Raw genomic sequence first — 22,500 nt, forward strand, 5'->3', positions numbered from 1 at the left:
GGGAAGGCACAGGGGTGCAGTGTACAAGGGGGAGGGAGGGGGCAGCACAGGCTGGGAGAGAGCACTGCACACAGAGCAGAGGGCACACAGCACACAGGGCGGGGGGACCTTGGTGTATTCGCCCAACAGGCCCACATGGGTCTCAATAAGGGAGAGATCTTCTTCCTGCGTGTGGGGAGGGTGTCAGGAGGGCCAGGCTGGCACTCCCAGGGCTCCCTGCTGTCCACCCTTCCCCACACACAGCTCCACCCTCCACCCCCGCTGACCTCCACATTGCGCACAGATGGGTCCGGGGCTTCCTCTGGCCAATCTGGGAGCTCCTGGTAGCCCGTGGCCTTGGCATTGAGCAGGTGGGACAGTGAGCCCAGCTGGAAGTGGTCCCGGTCTGGGGACAGGGTGAGAGGTCAAGTCAGTAGTGGCAGTGAGGAAATGCCCTGGGAGTTGTTTCCTAGGTGGGGCCGGGTGGCGATTCTGGTGGGAACTCCCTAGCTAGACAGAAGAGAGGGGTGGACACGCCCCCTAATGGCTCTTCTGCCTTGACTGAATCTCCAGGCCCACATGCTGGAAAAAAGATTGTATGGCTGACTAGAGCAGGGGCTGAGGGGTGGGGGGAGCTGGGACCACAGAGGAGGGCAGGAGGGGCTTCTGGGCCCAGAGCTACTGCTGCCTCTCTGCCCTGGTGCCTGTTGGGGAAGCAGAGATGCGGGTGTGGCTTCTCTCCCAGGGCAACGGGGGTGGTGCTGCTGCACAGCCAGGCTCAGGAAAGAGGCCTGCTTGGGGCGAGGGTAGCAGCTATGAGTAAGAGGCTGGCCAGGCTGGGTCAAAGGGCAGGGAGGTGTGTCTGGTCAGGCTGGGGACTCCGTGGGGAGGGGTGAGTCCAAATGGGAGCAGGAGGGAGTCAGAGCCAGAGGAGGGCAACCCAGAGACTTGTAAGTGGGGATGGTGTTAGGGAGGAGAAAGGGACCGTTCCCCTTCTTCCTGGCAGGTTTTCACATCTGCCCCATCCCTCAGAATCTCCTTGCTCCTGTGGTCCAGAGAAAGATAAAGCAGAACAAAAAGATACGCAGAAGAACCGAGCTTTGTGAAGGAAGTTTCCCTCCTGAGTAAGTTCCTGGGTCCAGAGAGTCAGCTGGGGGACCCTCCCCTTCCCACATCTCTCAGAGCCCTTGTCACGGCAGACCAGACCGAGAGAAGAGGCAAGGCAGTGGGCCTGGGGCTGGGGATTTGGGCTGACCTCCAGTGACAGCCCAGTGCGTGCTCCCCTTTGTTTTTGATCTTTAAGATTTTTTTAACGTGGACCATTTTTCAAGTCTTTATTGAATTTGTTACAACATTGCTTCCGTTTTATGTTTTGGTTTTTTGGCCGCGACGCATGTGGGACCTTAGCTCTCCAACCAGGGATCGAACCTGCACCCCCTGCATTGGAAGGCAAAGTCTTAACCACTGGACCGCCAGGGAAGTCCCTACAGCTCTCCTTTGTATGGAGTTCTACTTCCTGCCTTCCTGGGCCCTTGGTAGGTAAAATCTTGATACATATAGTGCCTGCTCAGGGAGTAGGATGGAAAGGGGAGCCCGAGAGGAGAGAAACCAGAAGCCCATCCTGCCTGGGAGGGCAGAGACTCAGGTGAGTTGACGGTGGTGGTGTCCCAGAGCAAGCCCTGGATGCTGCAGGATGGGCAAAGGGTTAGGCCAGGGGCACAGGACTGGCATTTCTCCAGAAGTCCTGCCCACTGAAGGCTGGTACCTGGCTGAGACTGAGACCTCAGGGTGAAGGGCTGGGACCAGGTTGCTGGCCAATTCTCCCCTTCCCCCAGGAAGGTTACTCTGGATTTCAGCTCCCACCTTTGAAGGATGACTCCAAGACTGGAGCTGGTTTGGGTGCCAGGAAGAGCTTCTTGGCATGACGGCTGAGGGCCCCACCCTGCTCCGAAGGGACGATGAGCTGCCGGGTGAAGCGTGCTCGGTCTCGGATATCATAATTCTGGTCATACTTGGCCAGACTCAGCACATACTGGGTCAGCAGCTTGGTCTGGGGGACAAGAAGTGGGTCAGCAGCCATCACAGAGGGTGGGGACACAGGAGGTCTCTGAACCAGATTCTTTTTTTTTTTTTTTTTTTTTTTTGTGCCATGCCCCGTGGCTTGTGGGATCTTGGTTCCCCGACCAGGGATCGAACCTGTGTCCCCTGCAGTGGAAGTGTGGAGTCTTAACCACTGGACCGCCAGGGAAGTCCATGAACCAGATTCTTTTGGCCAACAGCTCCAGGCACTGCTTGCCTCCACCTGACTTTCCCTCCCAACCTGCCATTGTGCCAGACCCTGCATTTTCTCCCACCTCCCCGGCCCTGACTCCCAACGCCAACTCTGACAACTGACTTGGCCAGCAAAAGAGCTTGCCCTTTTGGAAACCTCCCTCTTGGACCTGGGTGCCATTCTTTCTCAGGTTTGTGGTCCCCACTGCCCTAGGCCCACTCCTACCCCACCTAGTCCAGGCTGGGCCAATCTCTCCACCCTGAGGTGCCAGAGTGAGTGAAGGTCTGGAACATTCTGCTAGACCTCACAGTTTCTAGGCTCCATCACCTGGGGGGAACTAGGTGACAGAAAGAGAAAGGGAGAACACATAGGAATCCCCCTGGCAGGGGCTGCCCTCACACCCCATTGACCCACATAGTAGATTCTGAGCAGCCCAGGGGTCTCAGAGGCCATGATCCTCCCTGGAAGGTCCTAATAAGATCAGAGCAAGCTGCAGCTGCCTATGGGTTTGCTGGAGTCATATGGGGTTCACAGCCTGCAGTCAAGGTAGCCATATCCCAGGACCACAGATCTCAGTTTCTGCCCTGATCCTGACCTAGTCTAACCTGTCACAAAATGACAGTGGTAGCCACCATTTATGGAGTGCCTTCGAGTGTCAAATACTGTGCTAGGTGCTTCACTACCTCATGTAATCTCCATAACCCTTCTGAGAAGTGGGTGCTACTGCCCCCATTTACAGAGGAGAATCAGAGTCATTAAGTGACTCTCCCCAGGTTAAGGAGCCAGTCAGTGCTGCATCCATGCCTGGACCCTCATCTCCTTGGCCTCAGCCTGGGCCGGAATCTGGCACACAACGGATGGCTCAGCAGGTGGGAGGGATGGCTGGGATTGTTGTGGCCTTGTGGCAGGTCCAGAATGTCACCCTTGGTACTGGGATGGGGGAAGTATCAGTGCTGTTTGGCCAGGACAGACATGGACACATCCAGACCACCTCTCTCCTGGTGTGCCAAGAATTCCCCTTCCCCCACCACTCCCAGAACAGGCTGAGAAGAAAGAAGAGAGAAAGATAGGGAGGGTAGGAAGGAAGAAAGCTCTCGTTATTGAGTCAAAGAACCATTCTAAGGTCCTACGCCTGGAAGGACTGGCCTTAGGGTAAAGGGTGCCTGGAGGTTCCATTTGCCTGAACAGCCTACTCTGGGTGGCCTGATGGGGGCTGGGACCCCTGTGTCCTGTCTAGGAGAGGTGTTCAGCTATATATATATACCCACAGCTCTCTGTGCCAACCCTGACTCCAGCCCTTATTGCTCTGCGTTTTGTGCTGTTTCCTCTACTTGGCTATGAGCACTTGAAGGCCAGTAAACATGTCTCGCTCATTGTCATCACCCCAGGACACAGCTCAGTGCCAGGCATAGTGGGTACTCGGGAAATGCGTGTTAAATAAATTCATGAATAAATGCACATGTAGCTAACAGTGACAACTTGGGGAAATGCCACGTGAGCACACCCAGGCTAATGAAAACATGCCAACAGCACCACTCTGGCTCAGTCCTGAGCCTTTCAGACGCCCCCTCTACCGGGGCACTACCCACCCGGGCTGCTTCATCTATTCAAACGTTCCTCCAACCTGCTCCTTCCTCCCACTTGAATAAAGGAGGCACACAAATATTTGTTTGAAGGCTTCCAGTGGTGTTCCCTCTAACTTCTCTGTCTCCAATCTGCTTCTCCCACAATACTGACACCAACAGATCCAGCCCCTCATTGCTTCTACACAACTGCTGTCCTTTCCAGCTCCTGACAAGAGTCCCAGCGTGTGACGGCCCTGCCTCCCCAGCTTGCGTCCCTGGGGCCCACTCTAGCCACCATGGATCAAAGGAGCCACAGAATGGGCTTCCCTGGTGGCGCAGTGGTTGAGAGTCCGCCTGCCGACACAGGGAACTCGGGTTTGTGCCCCGGTCCGGGAGGATCCCACATGCCACAGAGCGCCTGGGCCCGTGAGCCATGGCCACTGAGGCTGCGCATCCAGAGCCTGTGCTCTGCAAAGGGAGAGGCCATAACAGTGAGAGGCCCGTGTACTGCAAAAAAAAAAAAAAAAAAAAAAAAGGAGCCACAGAAGACGCACAAGTGCCACCATCCAAAGACTCCATGGGATTGCAAAGAGGCCACCTTCAGGCCAGCAGGGATGTCACAATCTACAGGGTATGGCCCAGATGCTTTGCTCCAAGGGTTGGCAAGCTCTGTCTATAAAGGGTGCGAGTAACTATTTCAGGCTTTGCAGGCCATATGGACTCTATCGCAGCGACAACATCCACGGACAATAAACAAATGAATGAACGTGGCTGCGTCCCAATAAAATTTTATCTACAACAACAGGCAGCAGGCCAGACTTGGCCCATGGGCGGTAGTTTGCCAACCCCTGCCTCACTTAACTGAGTGTGGGAACTGTCAGGGTGCTTGGTGTCCCCAGTACCTTGAGAAGCTCTGCACATTACACTTTGTTTTTAGCAGAATCTCCTGGGACCATCTCAGAGGCTGCTGGACACTCAAGAGGTTTTTAATATCCTGATATTCCAGCTCAGTTGAGCCATGTCCTTGGCTATGGTGCCCCTCATAACCTTTCACCTTAGGAATGACAATAGCTGCCAATACCACCCAAGCCTGAGCAGAGACTTGCCCTCTCATCCCCGGCATAGACTGGTGAAGCATCACCAAGCTTTGGGAGGAAGCAGAGACCACATCTCCTGGGACACATATTCTCCCATCAGTGTCTATCACTGCTGGGCCCTCCCCCTGGCCCCAGTGTTCCAAAGGCAGCAGGTAGGGACACACCCACTGCCAGACTGGAAGTCACAGCCCCATAGAAGAGCCTCTTCAACTGTGGACCCTGGAGTAGCTGTGGACACTGGGGGAACACTGGTCACCTGGGCAGACCAGACACCTGTCCTGAACTCCCTCTTCAGAAAGAGGTGCTGATATATGTATAACTGAATCACTTTGCTGTACAGAAGAAACTAACACAACATTGTAAATCAACTATACTGCAATAAAAATTAATAGAAATAAAATAAAATACGAAAAAGAAAAAAAAAGTGACAAAAAAAAGAAAGAGGTGCTAAAGTTCATGCCTACCTGGTGAGGGCCCACAGAATACTGCCTGGGCTGTTTCTGGGGCCCAGAGTGTTTTAGGAGGCATCTCTCAATCTGTACCTGCTTAGAGTTGGTCAGGTAGAGCTTGGCTGCCAGGTTGATGACCTGCAGCTTGACGATGTCCTCCTCGGCTGTGAAGGACTTAGCCATTTTTCTCAGGACGTCGGGTGCAATCCTGGGGACGTGCTCACAGTACTCGCCAATGAGCCACAGGATGCTGGCTCGGGCCATGGGCACCTGTGGGTGTGGGAGAGGAGTCAGGTCTGGGGTAAACGTGGGAATGTGGGTGGGCACCTGGTCTGCCAAGGAATCGGCACTCCTCCCATCTGTGCTGGCCTGTTGTATCGTGGGCTTCTCTGGAAATAGGAGTGGGAGGTGATGGGAGAGAGATTAAAGGTTGGGTATTTCCCGGGCAGCATCTCCCCTCTTCCCTAGGGTTTCATTAGCATGGGCAGAGCCTTCAAGCCCCAAATTCAGTCACAGTTTAGTATAAAAGACTGATTTTCTGGATCCATTGTACCCTCAATGCTTTACTGCCTTGTTATTCTCCCTGAATCTTCGGGAATGCCTTTGCTTGAATGCTTCAACTTGGCAGTATGACACAAAAACACAGGACCAGTCCATTGGCCACCCTCGGCCAGAACTTGAGAGAAAACCTGAGTGGTAGTACAGGCTGAAGCTCAGCAAGGGATCCCCAAAGGGAAGGTGAACCAGGGTCACATGGTCTCATCTTTCCCCTCCTCCCACCTTAAGACCTTTCGAGCCAGTAGGGAAGGTTTGCAAGTTGATTTTTTATTAAGGCCAGTGTTTAATTATAGGGTCTTAAAATCATGAGGACACTGGGTTGAGAAAGGAAACGGGGTCACTCCCTGACCTGGATGTTGTCTGTGAGCTTTGCCAAGTGTTTGATGATCTCTCCGTGCTGTGCTGGCTGCATCTGCAGCAGCTTCTTAATGACGACCACTGACTCTGCGACCACAAGCTCTGTAGGACAGGAAATGAGCCCGGGACAGTCAGATGACCACACACAATGAACAGGCACACCTGCAATGCCCCCAGCCCCTTGGCTGTGTTCCTCAACCCCCTGTACTTCTCCAGCGGCCCTCAGAGACGTGGGAGCACTTGGATACTAATTGAGGCAGACAGACAGATGAACACACATTGTTCCTGGACAGACAGGTGGATACCCACTGGCCATCAGAGTCAGACATGCAGGCAGCACCCACTAGTCATCAAAGTTGGACATGCAGACAAACACTGACCATCACGGTTGGACAGCAGCTGCACCAGGCCGTTGAGACAGGTGTCACGGACTCGGCCTATGTTAGTTGCACAGCGCCCAATGGCCTGGATCGTGGCTGCCACAAAGTCCTTGTCCATGCTGCGAATGTAGGTCTGTGGACACCACAACAGAGTGACCCCCGGAAGGCAGTGATCCCTCAGACTTGACTCGGCAGTGACTCTGCAGGCTTGAGGGTGACCTTCCAGAAAGCTGTTACCCCTCATTCAATGACTCATCACGTCAGAGACTAAACTCTGGGAAAAGGAATGACAGCCTCACCCATCACCCAGTGATTCCCTAACCCAAAGCCAGTAGAAGGCATTGGGAGGGGACGTAAAATAACAGTTTCTCCACTTTGGGCTTTTAAGAGAAGGTTTGCCCCACCAGGCCGATTCTCACTAAGCACAAGGAGCTGCAGGACAACTCTCATGGGCCTGACTATAAGCTGGCCCCTGGCCCGTACCTGGAATTCCCGTAGGACAGTAGGGATGTTGGTCTCATTGGCGAGGTTAGTCAACACTTCCAGCTGCAGGGAGTCAGAAAATGGGCAGGGTGGCCAGTGGGCTTTCTGTGCTTTCATAAACCTTCACTCCAAACACACACTTCACCAACCAGAAAACATTCCTCAGGCAGGACAGCCCTGCATCATCCTTAGATTGATGAGAGAACTGACAGATCATGAAACTTAATCCAAAATGCAGGAGGACCAGTTTGTTTCTTAAATGGACTCCCTGACAGAGTACGCTTGTAGTACGATCATGTCACCTCTCTACCTTCAAGGAAAAGTTAAAGCCTCCAGTTGCTTTTAGGATAAAGACCAACATCCTTTCCATGGTCTATAAGTCCTTGATCTCCCACCATTCTCCCCCTTACCCTCTATGCCCCAGTCACACAGGCCTTTAGTCACAACCCTCCTGTTGGCCTTTACATATGCTGTTTCCTCTGTGTGGAGCACCTCTTTCCATTCTTGTCCCTGCATTTACCTAGAGAATTCATGTTCATGTCTTAGTCCTCAGCTCAAGCCTCCCCTCCTGAAGGAAAACTTCCCTGACACCAGACTAGATCAGGTCCACCTATTTATGCTCATACAGCTCTCTGCACTTTCCTTTTACATCCTATTTCACAAATGGATTTTTACCTGTGCTGTGTGATTAGCTGCCCAATGTCTCCTCCTCACCCCAGCGAGATTGTAAGCTCCTCAAGGGTAGGGTGCCTGAGTGGTTTGTTCTCTGTTGTACCCCTAGATACCCCTAGATCTAGCCGTGAGATACACAATAGGTGCTCAGAAGGGTTAGGAGGATTAACTGTTGCTGAAGGAAGTTACTCAATAATGAGGCAGAGCAGGGATGGAACGTGGGTATGGGCTCCTGCCGCCTTTTCTGTGGGGTATGTCTGCACGACAGCCTGAGGGCGTAGGTGTGTGAGGGTAATTACACTGTGGGTAGAAGACAGAGACTGCAGCGGGGAAAGTATGCTTTTTTTTTTTTTTTTTTTTTTGCACCACGCAGCATGTGCGATCTTAGTCCCCCGACCAGAGATTGGACCCTAGCCCCCTGCATTGGAAGCGCGGAGTCTTAACCACTGGACCGCCAAGGAAGTCCCAAGGGAAAGTATGAATTGGGAGTAGCAGACCTGACCTTCGGTAGTTATCTCACCTCCCTAAGTCTACATTTTTATAAAATAGAGATAATGTACACTTCCTGAGGTGATTATGAAAATCGAATTACTTCATATGTGAAAAGCGGCAGGTGTATAACAGGTACTGGGCAAAGGGCAGCTCCGTTCACCCTGTCTCCCCACTCTCATTAGCCTGGCTTCCTGAGCAAACACTTCTGGCTGGAGCAACGGTGGGCTCAGCCCCTGAAACAGGCAGGCACCAAGGTGGCCACTGTGGATATTCAAGTGGGTCATGGGGGTGGGGGACAGAAAGTCCACAGGCACGTCTGTCCATCACTCACCTTCAGGATCTTGATCTGGGTGGGGTCGGTGGACCTGATGTAGAAGCTCTTCAGGTACGGCTCAAACATACCCTGGCACGAGAGAGGCAGCCCCAGGGAGCTCCACCTCAGCCCGGGCCCTGCTTCCCTCCTCCTCTCCCGACCCAGGACCCAGCATCCTTCCTGCCCCTCACTGTCCTCTAGTCCTCGATTCTTCCCTCCTCCTCAGATCTAAGCCGGTCTTTCTTCATCAGGCTTTCCTCACTCAGCGGCCCTCGGGATCCAGGCCCTGCTTCTCCACCTGCATTTGGGGGTCTCTCCTCCCCACACTCTGCACAGCCAGGGCATTCCCCCCATCCTGACTTTCCCCAGTACCCCTAGCCCCGCAGGAGCCACTCCTCGGACTGCGAGGGCAGGCCTTGGTCACTGGCTCACCCGGCGCTTGATGGACATGGTGGCCACGTTCTGGAGCACCACGTACTGCACCTCGCTGTGGAGAGGAGGGGTCAGAGGTACCTGGGCCCCTCGGCTGGGGCAGCAGGTCGGGAGAAGGGAGGTGGGCAGAATAGGAGGGAGGAGAGACCGGTGTGGGGAGGGCACCAGCGGGAGGAGGGCAGGACTGGGGTCCGGGCGGGGAGCAGGTGGGCTGGGGCGGAGGATGTCAGGCGCTCTGGGTCGGGGGGAAGCGGGGCGACCCGGCCCCCGGGCGTGGGCGGGGCAGGCGCGCACCTGTGGCTGCGCAGCAGGCGCACGAGAGCCTTGGCGATGACGCCCACCTCCGCCTTGGGCGCCAGGTGGAAGTAGAGCTGCGCCACCGCCATGACCACGGCGGCGCTGCGGCTCTGCAGGAGCGGCTTTGTGTTGCGCAGCAGCAGCCGGTGGTCGGGGTCCATGACGTAGGGCTTTCGGGCCGGCAGCGCAGTGGAGGCCGCCGCCTCCGACCCCGGGCCCTTGGCCTCGTCCTCCTCGGAGCCGTAGAAGGCTTTCTCGGGGTTCTCCTCCAGCAGAGACTCCTGGAGGGGGAGACAGGCGGGACAGTGGGCACCTCCTCCCGGAGACCCGCCTACCCACTCTGCTAGGGCGAGGGTTGGGGTCCCGCCTGGGGGGTCTGGGCCACTCACGTTCTGGGTGGGGCTCAGGAACTGCGTGCGGGCGTAGCGGGTGAGCATGCTGATGATGACCACCTGGCCCCACTCCTCCACGTCGATGAGCAGGTTACAAAGTTTCCGGTAGTTCTTGTGGATCAGGTCGATGCGCTCTGGGCACACCTCCTCGAAGGCCATCACCACGCTGCCCGCCACCAGCTGGGGAACCGACAGAGGCAAGAGCACATGAACAGGAAGGACAGAGGGGCCTCTGCCTGGCTCCTTTTCACCACCCGTCCCTGTGTGTCCACATACGCACCGTGGTCTTGTCCGCTAGAAGCTTCTCAATGACCTCTATCAGCTGGTCCTTCTGGTCAGAATCCAAACTGAGAGAGAAACTGTTGAGCGGGATTGCCCCTCCCCCGTCTTCAGCCTTCCCAATATCCGCCCAAGCTGTGCTCACCTCCCTCACCCCAACCCTATTCATAAAGAGGTATGAGCCACTGCCTTCAATGTCCTCCATCTCTGTCAGTTCCCCAAACTGCCTTAAACCATCTGAAGAGAAAAACAAAACAAAACAAAACAAAAAAACAGAAGCAAAACCAAAAGCAGCCGGCAAGAGTTGGGAGAGGCCAAGGGTGGGCGGGGGCTTGGGGTATACCTGTAGAGCTTGGGGATGGCGTGGGCAGCTGTCTTCCGCACATAGGGCGACATATCCGAGGCAGCTTCCTTGATGGCTAGCATCATGATGGGCACAATGATGGGCACACGGATGCTTGACAGGACGCGGAGGGCGCTGGCACGAATCAGCTGGTTGGGGTCCTAAGGGCAGAGGTGGAGGCAGAGCCATGAGAGGGCAGCAGGTGCCCTGAGGGCAGAGGCTACGCCTGTGGAACTCACTGTCCCCAGTCACCACCAGCTCTTGCTTCCCTGCCTCCTCTCTGGGGCCTGGATGATGTGCTAGTGCTGGGTACCTGGAGGGGAGCTGCCTGAAGGCGCCGACTCCTGGCCCTGCTGCAGAAATCTGACACCTGAACGTATGTGGCATTGGCTGCTTCACTCTCAGGAAGAGTGGCAAACTTTCAAAACACCTAAAGTTCTTTTTCCTTAGGGGAGTGTGTGGAGGGGGAGGGTGTCTTTGTGTTTATGCTGGAGGGGACTGCCAGCAAATGCAACCTGGTCTCCCTTTCCAAGAGTTCATCCTTACAGTCCTCTCTCCCAGCAACCTCTCAAACCTGCCCTTCTTCCTCTTCCTCCACAGTGTTTAAAAGAGAATAGGTGTGGGGCTTCCCTGGTGGCGCTGTGGTTAAGAATCCGCCTGCCAATGCAGGGGACACGGGTTCGAGCCCTGGTCCGGGAAGATCCCACATGCCGCGGCGCAACTGAGCCCGTGCACCACAACTACCGAGCCTACGCTCTAGAGCCCATGAGCCACAACTACTGAAGCCCACGCACCTAGAGCCCGTGCTCCGCAACAAGAGAAGCCACCGCAATAAGCCCACGCACCACAACAAAAGAGTAGCCCCTGCTTGTCGCAACTAGAGAGAGCCCGCACACAGCAACGAAGACCCAACGCAGCCAAAAATAAATAACAAAAATGGTATTACACCATTGTTAATTGCTTTAAAAGAAAAGAGAGAATAGGTGTGTAAGCCCCTTCTCTTTGCTCTTATTGCATCCTATAGACACCTGAGAAGAGCCTTAGACACAGTGTACTGTAATCAGAAGATTACAAGAGCAGCAGCAGCTGTAAACTACCGTTAATCTTGGAGGACGGTGGACAGTGGGAGAGGTGCTGGGACACTAAAGGGTAGATGCTACCCTGATTTTCTAAAATGGAGAAAGAGAAGAGCCACAAAATTACAGGTGAAAATTATGGTAATCCCTGTTAAAATTCTGGAATTAATTTTTAAACAGATGGTTTCAAAGCACTTATTTTAAAAGCAGGAGTCTGTGAGTCAAATCATATCACATCCACTGCTAAAGCCTATTTTCCTTTTTTATTTAACACTTTATTTGGAAATGATTATGGATTCACAGGAAGTTATCCCCCAAAATCCCTTTTTCTTTTTGCTAGGGTAACTAGGCTGGTAGCTATTAACAGTATGTATCTTGATTTCAGCAAAGCATTTGTGGGAGCCTCTCATGGCATTTCCTGGATTGCCATTTTTGATGCAGGCCTTTTGTTTCATTTAATACGTAAGCATTTTAAGAGCAGAATTCATGTCTATTTTATCTCTGGATAACCACAGCCCGTTGCACATGAAAGGTGTTAAGAAATTTTCTTGCTGCTAAAATCCTTCCTAACAAGATGGGAAAATACCAGCTGACTGCAGTCAGGTGGATCCACAGTTTGGTAAAATGCGGTACTTGGGGAAGATTTACTAACAGATGAGTGTCATCCTGGAAGCATGATATATGGGATTCATAGTCTGTTGCCCTGGTCTGAATAGCTTATCAGCATCTTGGAGGAAGACACAAAATCAGGAGGACAAAATTAAGATTCAGAATCACCCTGGCTTGGATCCTGTGCTAAACTTATAAAATGGAATATAGTAGGGTTTCATAGGAGATTCAAGGAACCAATTGCATAAAGACAGGATATAGGGAGACCTAGATTATCTGCTTGCCAACTGGAGGTTTGTCTGAATTGAGCCAACATTAGTGGGCTACAAAGCAAACAAAGCCTCAGCCTGGGCTGACAGAAAAGGCTGGTTCTAATGTGCAGTAAAGCCCCCGCTAACAGTAGTAATGACAAAAAGAAAGTGAGTTTTAGAGGAACACATATAAGATACTGCCTACAAAACAATATTATACATTATTTAGGAATGCATAATAAGTAATAAAAGAATAAATACATGTATATGAATAATAAGCAGGAGAAGATACATAGGGGACTTTGGCTGTTTGATAAATCTTTCATTTCTTATGCTGGGTATATATTCATTATATTATTCTTTATGCCTTCTGTGAGCCTGAAATAAATTTTTTAAAATTATGGTAATGGAGGTTTCAACACAATATAATGGTTTAAAAAAAGTTGCAATCACTCTACAGCTGTCAAAATGCCTATCATCAAAAAGACAACAAATAACAAATGCTGGACAGGGTGTAGAGAAAAGGGAGCCCTCGTGCACTGTTGGTGGGAATGTACATTGGTACAGCCACTATGGAGAACAGTATGTGGGTTCCTCAAAAATGTTTAAATATAACTTTCATATGATCCAGCAATGCCACTCCTGGGTATATATCTTGCGTATGTTTTCATTTACATGTGGAATCTAAAACATAAAACAAACAAATGAGTATGATAGAACAGAAACAGCTCATAGATACAGAGAACAAACTAGTCATTACCAGGGGGGAGAGCGGGGGAGAGAATCAAGAGGAGGTAGGGGATTAAGAGGTACAAACTACTATGTATAAACTAAATAAGCTAAAAGGATATATTGTACAGCCCAGGGAATATAGCTAGTATTTTATAATAACTTTAAATGGAGTATAATCCACAAAAATATCGAATTAATATGTTGTACACCTGAAACTAATATAACATTGTAAATCAACTATACTTCAATAAAAACAAAAAACAGTTGTAGTTGTCTTAAGACGCAGCAAGTTGCCTTATGAAGGAGTGAGGTCTGTATCACTGGAGATGACCTGTCAGAGATATTCTAGAGCAAAGGTTGGCAAACTACAGTCCCCAGGCCAAATCTGTCTCCTGCCCTTTTTATAAATAAAAATGTATGCAAACCCAGCCATGCCCACTCATTTATGGCTATTTTCATACTACAAGGGCAAAATCGAGCAGTTGCATGGTTGAGACTGGATGGCTTGCACAGCCTAAACTACTATCACCTGGCAGTATACAGAAAAGTTTGCTGACCACTGTTCTAGAGAAATCATTGCATTGAGATGGACTAAATGAGCTCTGGTTTTCCAAAAAGGGAAAAGGGGCAGACTGTAGAAACTCAGGTCAAAGTAAAAATCCGTGCAAAATTTCCAGAATGTTTCTTATAAAATGATTTATAGTTTATCATTTCTTATAAAATGATTTAACCCCGAGTCAAGCCACTCTGATAGACTGTATGGTTTTGACTTCTTTTTGGCCATGCCACGCATGTGGGATTTTCCCCAACCAAGGATCGAACCTGTGCACCCTACACTGGGAGCGCGGCGAAGTCTTAACCACTGGACCGCCAGGGAAGTCCTGGTTTTGACTTTTAAAAATAACCTAGCATAGTGTTTGGCATAGAAATACCCAAGTGTTTGCTGAATGAAAGAATGGTATATGCAAGTGCCCATGCTTTCTGCCCCACCTCAGAGAAGCAGACTCTGTCATCCCCTCCTGCTGGCCAGAGCAGGTTGAACCAAGGGCGCACGGGCCCGGGTTTTGGCAGTCAACTCTCAGTCTGCTCAACAGCCTACAGCATCAGCTGAACATGACAAGATGAGCTGGACCTTTCAGAGTCCCTCTCACAGGAATTTGAACTAAACGTGTGGAAAGACTAGAGGAGTTAACGGCTGTAATCAGAGCTGAAGAGTCTGATTGGAGAGAGAATACAACAGCAGTGATGTTGCCTTCTTTACCCAGAAGAAATCTTATCCTAACCAGAAAACCACCCAGTGGAGACTATCATGCCTGCATTTAATATACAAAACAAAAGGCGAGAATATTCAGTTTAAATAGTGTGGGGAGATTCAGCCCCCACTGCATTATTTTTTTAACTAATTAATTAATGGCTGCGTTGGGTCTTCACTGCCGCACGTGGGCTTTCTCTAGTTGCGGCGAGTGGGGGCTACTCTTCCTTGTGGTGCGCGGGCTTCTCATTGCGGTGGCTTCTCTTGTTGCGGAGCATGGGCTCTAGGCACGCCGGCTTCAGTAGTTGTGGCACGTGGGCTCAGTAGTTGTGGTGCACAGGCATAGTTGCTCCGCGGCATGTGGGATCCTCCTGGACTAGGGATCGAACCAGTGTCCCCTGCGCTGTCAGGTGGATTCTTAACCCCTGCGCCACCAGGGAAGTCCCTCCACTGAATTCTAAGGGACTTGAATCTTCCCACTGTCCCTTCCCTTGGGTGATTTCAATTTCTGCCTGCCTCAAGGAGCATTTCACCACGACAAATGTGGTCCAGGTCTTTAAAGGTGGATATTTTACATACACTGGGGCATCTGAGACAAGTCAACTACTTCTCCTGGTGCTAAACAGAATAATCAATTTGTCCCAACTCTCAAGGAATCATTGGCTGTATTGAACTTATTGAAAATGGAATGGTCTTATCTTTATGTGCTCTGTGCTGACCGTGGAACCCAGTCTCCACATCTGAGGCTGCTCTCCTGTTTGGTGAACTTTGTGGTTTTCCTCTCCATGGAGCTCATTTGTTTTCAATAAGCCCTTTTGTCCTCCTTACCCAGTTCCAGGTGAAAAGGTTCCAAAGCCATTGTTCTCCACGGATAGATACCCAGACCAGGTGAACCTGCCAGTGCCAAGGCTCCGACACCCAGAGGTGAGGAATCCAGGTCAGCAGCTCCCCGCACACAACCCTGTCCTAAGAAGGCAGACTTCTGCCTGGCTGTGGGCCTCAATCCCTTTACATCAATGGGGGTGAGGGCCAATGTCAGGGGCTCAAGTGGTTCACGTTTGAGGCAGCCATCATCACAGCCTCCTCTGACTCTCCCAACTTTAGGCAGGTAGGAAAAGGCCTCCAGAGCCTGTCCCCCCATGCTCAGACGTCTCCCTGGGTTCACTCCTCCAATACAGCACCCACAAGGCCCAGACCCCAGGGAGGCAAACGGAGACCTCTGACCTTTAGGCCGCGTTGGAAGGTGGAGATAGACAGCAGGGCTAGGTCTTGCTGCTCCTCAGCGTAGCGCACCAGGTACACGTAGACAAGCTTCTTCACCTGGGGGGCAGTGGGCTTCTCAGCAGGGGCTGGTGCCCCCACCCTGTGAGATGTCATCACCCCAGCTGGCTGTGGTCCGTGGGGAAAGCATCATGGGTGTACCCTGGCTCCTTTGCTCTGATCCACGTCTAGTTCAGGGACATCCAGATGGTGTCTTTTCCTGGACCAGGCACATTCTGAGCAGACTGCACCCCCCACCAAGGACTGGATTGTTCCCTTCCTCACCCCCAACCAGCTCCAGTTTATTCCTGGTGGAGGTGGGCATGAGAGACCCCTCACCGGGCAGCACTCACCTCTATGTTCTTACAGGCCACGTTTTTCACCACGGCAGGAAACAGGTCTGAGGCATTCTTTCCCCGGGCGATCATCTGGGTGGTGGGGGGTCAAGGTAGGGGGACAAGAAGGATGCCGGCTCTCACTAGGAGAAGGTCCACAAGGAGCCAAGGAGAGCTGCCCTTTGACCTCCAGGCCCCTCGCCCACGGGAGGCCCCTCCTTCCCCCCTCACCGCCACAATCCTCTTCATGGCCTCCAGCTTGAGGGAATCCTTGTTGGTGTCCAGCATCTCCTTCAGGTCATCATGCCTGGTGGGAGAAACAAGAGGTCAGCTGAGGGCACAGCAGTGGGGATGGGGCTCTCAATCAGTAGGATACAGGCAGAAAGAAGGGACCTGGGCAGGGAAAGCAGGACTCGACCAGAAGGGAAGGTGGTAAAATACACATCAGGGGACTTAGGGGAGGGAGGAGCAGTGGGCCAGCCAGTGCTATGGGCTGAGTTGTGTCCCCCTCATAAAAGATATGTTGAAGTCCTAACCCCAAGTACCCAGAATGTGACTTTATTTGGAAATAGAATTGTTTCAGCTGTAACTAGGATGGGGTAATACTGGAGTAGGGCTGGTCCCTAATTCAATATGTCTGGTGTTCTTTAAGAAGATGGCCTTGTGAAGAGAGAGTTGCAGGGAGAATGCCTTGTGAAGACAGAGGATTGGAGTGATCCATCTACAAGTCAGTGAACATCAACGATTGCCAAACTATCAGAAGCTAGAAAGGGGCAAGGAAGGATTCCCCTACAGGTTTCAGATGGAGCAAGGCCCTGCTGACACCTTGATTTTGGACTTCTAGCTTCCAGAACTGTGAGATAATAAATTTCTATTAAGTCACCCAGTTTGTGGTTACAGCAGCCCTGGGAAACTAATACAGCCAGGTGATAGGATGGATTTGGGGTGGGAAAGGTAGGGACCCTTCCCAGGAAATGGCCAGTTGGATAGATGAGAAGGCTCTGGAGCCAGTGGAAAGGAGGTGGGTGTCAAAACAAGAGCAAGATGCCCTTGTCCCGCCCTGAGTGTGGTCCCAGGCCCTGACCCCACAGACTGAGCTGATTCCAAGGACTGGACGGGCCCCAGATTCTCCAGAGTCTGTTGAGGTGGTCTTACCACAAAGGCCAGACCTGTCACATTCAACAGTCATTCAAGAAAGTTATAAAACCCTAATGGGAGAAGTAAATGATGATTTAAATAAATAACCCCTTGCACATGATGCAGGGGAATAAAGGTAGTCTCCAAGCCAATATACAAATTTCATACAATGGCCATTGAACTTTCAATGGAGGCCTTTTGTCGAACTTCCTGAAGTGACTGCAGAATTCATCCAGAAACAAAAATCAATTGGTAAGAACGCCAGAGAATTTTGAGGGGCGAACAAGAGAACAATGGAACAATGACAGACAACTCCCCCTACCAGAATTCAAAACACAAAACAACATGACAACGATAAAAGCCCTATGGTACCAGGTTAAAAGTAGAAAGTCAAGAGTCATAGGGGGGAAATTTCACAAATGAATCTAAGTTGATACATTAGGAACAAATAACTCACCAATGGGAGAAAGAAATTTTCCTCCCCTGAAATAAATGCTGTCGGGACAACTCCTATGTAGCAAAGAATTTAACTTGTACATATATTTCACACCAAAATTAATTCCACATTTGTTTAATAGTTAAATTATTTCAATATATGGAAGAGGGGAAAATTTTAATTTTCAAGGTCATAAAATTATCAGTAATAATAATTTTTTATTATTATTACTAGGTTTAGTTTTTTTTTAACTTTTGTATGTAAACTAAATTTAAGAAAAAAAAAAAACCAAGGCAACTGTGTTTGTTTGCTAGGGCTGCCGTAACAGTAACACAGACTGGGTGGCTTAACAACCTAAACTTATTTGCTCACAATTCTGGAGGCCAGAAGTCTGAGATAAAGGTGTCAGCGGGTTGGTTTCTTCTGAGGCCTCTTTTCTTGGCTTGTAGATGGCTGTCTTCCTATATCTTTACATGGTCTTCCCTCTGTGGGTTTCTGTGTCCACATTTCCTCTTCTTATAACAGGTGAATTATATTCGATTAGGGCCCACCCTAATGACCTCATTCTAACTTAAATATCTCTTTAAAATTACCACAGTCACATTCTGACTCATTGGGAGTTAGGACTTCAACATATGAATTTGAGGGGGACACAATTCAGCCCATAATAGCAACAGAAAGGAAAATATTTGGGATATGGTGAATAAAAGTTTAATATTCAAAATAGATAAAGTACTGATATAAATTTAGGGTCTATATTCAGTATTCACTGTCAGGGCTGCTGCAAGCCCTTCTGCCACCCGCTTGCTCCGCCAGGTAGACACAGCCCTGTGCTGCTGCTCCCCATTCAGTGAGTGGAGCATTGTTTGGTATTCCTTGGCCATGTGCCCTTGAGCAGTGAACAACCTGCCCAACCATACTCAGAGGTCCAGGGGCTGGTGGTCAAAGAAGTGAACAGAGAAGTGTGAATAACCCCATGGAAAAATGTGTCTGCACACAGCTGATAGAGCAGTGGGATCACTGATGCACTCATATGTTGCCCAGGCAATTCCAAAATGTGATGAGCAGTTGTGTATGGAGAACTGTACATTCTCTAATCTCCCAGATGATACTCAGATAATCCGTAGCTTTGACCCAGGCATGAGAACCCAGCCAGGAGAGGTATCACCAATGGTAGGAATTAAAAAGCAGTGTGCGCAAACTTAGTCACAGAAGTGAAACATTTAGAAGCAATAGAAAATCAGAAATTGGAGGTAGCAATATTAGGAGAGGGAAGAGCATGATAATAGTCATAAAGAGGCAAGTGTGACTGGTGCTGATGCTGAGAAATGAGTAAGTGCTAAATGCTAAGAGGAAGAAAAGAATCTGACATAACATGCACCTAGTCATAGGGCTGCATTTTGCAGAAATGTGTGAGTGCTTAACAGAACACAGAGGACTTGCTAGCTGTCAGATGAGGGCAGGAGAAGATGTCCTGCCCCACTCAAGTTGACCTAAAACTCCTCCATTTAGGAATACTACTCAGCCATAAAAAAGAATGAAATAATGCCATTTGCAGCAACATGGATGAACCTACAGATTATCATACTAAGTGAAGTAAGTCAGACAGAGAAAGACAAATACCATATATCACTTATATGTGGAATCTAAAATATGACAAATGAACTTATTTACAAATCAGAAACAGACTCACAGACATAGAAAACAAATTTATGGTTACCAAAGGGGAAAGGGTGTGGAGGAGGGATAAATTAGGCGTATGGGATTAGCAGATATAAACTACTATATATAAAATAGACAACAAGGTCCTACAGTATAGCACAGGGAACTAGATTCAATATCCTGTCATAAACCATAATGGAAAAGAATATGAAAATTATATTTGTATATATATATCTCTATATATCTGAATCACTTTGCTGTACATCAGAAACTAACACAACATTGTAAATCAACTATCCTTCAATTTAAAAAAAAAAGATCAAAACTCCTCCATTCAGGAAGATGTCCCCCCAAACCAGAGGACATTTTCTACTCCCTATGGCCAAGCCAGGGTCAGAAGACAACCACCTTGTCACCCTCCTAAACACAAACCAGGTGGTCAATTCCTAGGTGTGTTGAACTCAGGACACATGGCTGTAGACAGAGATACAGACCATTCATCTGGGCCTGGGCAGCACTGAGGGTGTGGGAAGAATGACAGAGCTGGCTTCCACCTTCCCAAATAGACGCACACCACTGCACCCCCAGGAACCTCCATACATACCCCCGCATAGCCAACTCACCCTCACAGACACCTACACACTCAAATATCCCCACCAAACAATGGTACCAGCGATAGCCTCCCACATCTCCCCACAGACATACCTGTACCCCATACACATACCCAGACCCCCAAAGACACACCTACAACCCCCAGACACATACAATCTACACATAAACACACACACACACAAAAAAAAACCCTGCAGACACACACCCACAATCCCCCCAGAAATACACACAGTCACAGACACATATACCACACATACAGACACTTCCCACAAAAACACTCTCAACATATAAACCCACACACCTATGGACACACACACTTCACCTGCAAATCCCTGTAGACGCCCACAGACACATATCCACCACGACTTCCCCCACCCCCTGATCCAGACATGCACATACCCCACACACGTCCCTCCACAGACACACACACACCACACACACCACATACACATACACCTTTTAGACAAGACTGAGTTACTCCAGTCTCATTGGCCAAAATGGCCTGTGGGCTCCCATTTGAGATCCTTGATGATAAATACAGGCTTTTAAGATCAAATACTCCAGCCTCATGATCCTCTGACCTCCTTCTGAGGGGTCACGTGGGCGTCCTCACTGGCCAGCCTGGGGTGACTTCACTGGGACCTGTCAGAGTTTGCCCAGCCCCTTTAACTCTGAGAGTTCTCTAAAGCAGGCTTCCTCGCACCCGGGTGTCCTCACCACCCCGACAGATGCCACCGGCCCGTGTCCAATGCACACACCCAGGGTGTGTGCTGTGGCACCCACAGTTCTCCCAACCACCCAGCCTAGCACACACCTTCCAGGCTCCTGAAGGCTCTAGGGCCCTAGGTAAGGGGAATCGAGGGAACAGAGGGACTGGGGGGACATAGCGGACATAGCACAGGTAGGATTGTCAGCTGCCCCCTGAAAGACAGCAGCTCCCTCCTAGGGTGTAACACCCCTGGGTCCCTCATCTTCACTCCCACCAGCTTATGTTCCCAAGAGGGAGAAGAAGGGAAAGATACACAGCAACACTCTAAGGCCATGAAACATTAATCTCCCGTAGTCCGATCCCCTTATACTGCTCTCACTGTGACCTGACCCCTGGCCTGGCCTGAGGGACTCTCTGGGGCGAGGGGCACTGGAGCCAGCTGGTGGGTAAAACATGGCATTTGAGGCCAGACATACTCATCTCGCCTGATATCCACTTTCCTCCCTCCCCTCACAACCCAAGTTCCAACCCACTAGACAGGAGAGGGTGGCCAAACACTTTATCCTGTCTCCAAACCTCACCCAGAACCCAGTCTAGCTAGGACCTGGAGGGAGGAAAAGGTCAAATATTTTACTCCACTCTCAAATATTTTACTATCCTCTTCCCCTCAGAGCTTCCAGGGAGTTAGGCTTATCTCCTCCAACTCAAACTCTCAGTCCCCCATACAGTACCCCTGATGCCCCCCGCTTCCCACCTAGACCCTAAATGCCAGCCCCGTCCTCCTGCTGAGGAGGTGGGACTTAAATGGGTCCTGGCTGAGAGTGGCAGCTTCCCACCCCTTGCCTTCCTGGCTGTCTGGGTGAGGGTCGCTGGGGGCCCCTCTGTACCGTAGTGGCTGCCTCTGGCTGTGGCCTTGGCCAGGCTCTAGGCAAGGTCCTTCCAGGGACGTTTCTGGGGTCGTGTCTTCCTCTGGCGCCTGCAGCCATCGGAGCTCCTCCGGCTGCAGGGCCTGGTACCAGGGTGGGGGCCCGCCTTCAGGGGCCAGCACAGGGCTGGCAGCCTCCTGATCAGCTCCACTAGCTCCTCTGCCCCCTGGCCTCACCACGGCCCCTGGGAGCTGCAGGAATCGCTGCATTGGGCACCAGGTCCTGCTCCAAAATGGGACTGAGCTGACTAGGGAGCTGGGGATGCCTGTCACTGTCACCAGATGGCCCGCCCCGAAACTCAGAAACTGGACACTGGCGGGGAGGGAGGCTCTGGTTTCCTCTTCACTGCTCAGAGACAAGGACTCACGAGGGGGAGGAGGGCAGGGACTGGGGAGAGGGCCAACCACCAATCTCCAGGCAAGGGACTAGGGGGCAGGACAGCTGATCCAGACCGAGGTGGGGCATCCCTCTCCTCCACTCTCATGCCCCAACTGGACCTCTGCCTCCTCAGAACAGCTCTTCCTCAGAAACCTTGTACACCCTTCTCACTCTGACCCTAACCATCTTGATCCTCACCTGTCTTTCCAGGGCCATTTCCTTGATTTTTTCCTTCCTATCAGCACTCTCTTATCTCTACTTCCTCCATACTTGGCCTAGGCCCCCCAGGTCCACCCCTCCAATCTGCTTCTTACTCACATCCTTGGCCCTCTTGTCCCCTCGGCCCCTACCCTGCCAGGAGTGGTTAGTTTCTTTGCTGTATTTCAAACCCCCTTGATGCTCCTCAAAATTCCCACCCACAGCCTTGCCTTTGCAGCTTCACTACTGGCTTCTCACAGAAAATAAAGGCTTTAGATCAAATCCCCCGCAGCTCCCAAACATCTGCATCTACTCTCTCCTCTCCTGTCCTCCTCCTTCTGGGCAGAGCTGGTCCTCCTTGAGGCCAGGCCAATCCTCCCACCCAGCTCTGTAAGCCTCCCCTCCCCTCTCTCCTTCAATTCTTTTCAGCCTCTCCCACACGGCTGGCTCCTTCTCATCAACAGTTAAACTTGCTCTGGGCTCTCCCATCCTAATAATAAACAAACAAAAATAACAACAAAAATAAAATAAACTTTCTTGAACTGATGATGTCCTCTAGCAACTCTT

General features: G+C 50.8%; 1 protein-coding gene across 3 annotated transcripts in view; it reads right to left on the reverse strand.

Annotated features, from left to right (window-relative positions):
* AP3B2 (adaptor related protein complex 3 subunit beta 2) overlaps positions 1-22,500 on the reverse strand; it is a 32,311-nt gene that overhangs the window by 6,995 nt on the left and 2,816 nt on the right. Inside the window, exons 2-17 of one of the 3 annotated variants that reach the window (XM_007470052.1) lie at positions 16,107-16,182; positions 15,894-15,968; positions 15,505-15,600; positions 10,361-10,521; positions 10,019-10,085; positions 9,736-9,918; positions 9,344-9,627; positions 9,050-9,104; positions 8,636-8,707; positions 7,141-7,203; positions 6,658-6,790; positions 6,270-6,379; positions 5,456-5,632; positions 1,843-2,029; positions 267-385; positions 109-165 (exon numbers count right to left, since the gene is read on the reverse strand). In XM_007470052.1, coding sequence (XP_007470114.1) covers positions 109-165; positions 267-385; positions 1,843-2,029; positions 5,456-5,632; positions 6,270-6,379; positions 6,658-6,790; positions 7,141-7,203; positions 8,636-8,707; positions 9,050-9,104; positions 9,344-9,627; positions 9,736-9,918; positions 10,019-10,085; positions 10,361-10,521; positions 15,505-15,600; positions 15,894-15,968; positions 16,107-16,182 — 1,915 coding nt within the window. The remainder of the gene's footprint in view (positions 1-108; positions 166-266; positions 386-1,842; positions 2,030-5,455; positions 5,633-6,269; positions 6,380-6,657; positions 6,791-7,140; positions 7,204-8,635; positions 8,708-9,049; positions 9,105-9,343; positions 9,628-9,735; positions 9,919-10,018; positions 10,086-10,360; positions 10,522-15,504; positions 15,601-15,893; positions 15,969-16,106; positions 16,183-22,500) is intronic. The other 2 variants (XM_007470053.1, XM_007470054.1) reach the window with 2 other exon arrangements.

Source organism: Lipotes vexillifer, unplaced genomic scaffold, assembly GCF_000442215.2.
Source record: "Lipotes vexillifer unplaced genomic scaffold, Lipotes_vexillifer_v1.1 scaffold532, whole genome shotgun sequence".
NCBI classification, from domain to species: Eukaryota; Metazoa; Chordata; class Mammalia; order Artiodactyla; family Lipotidae; genus Lipotes; species Lipotes vexillifer.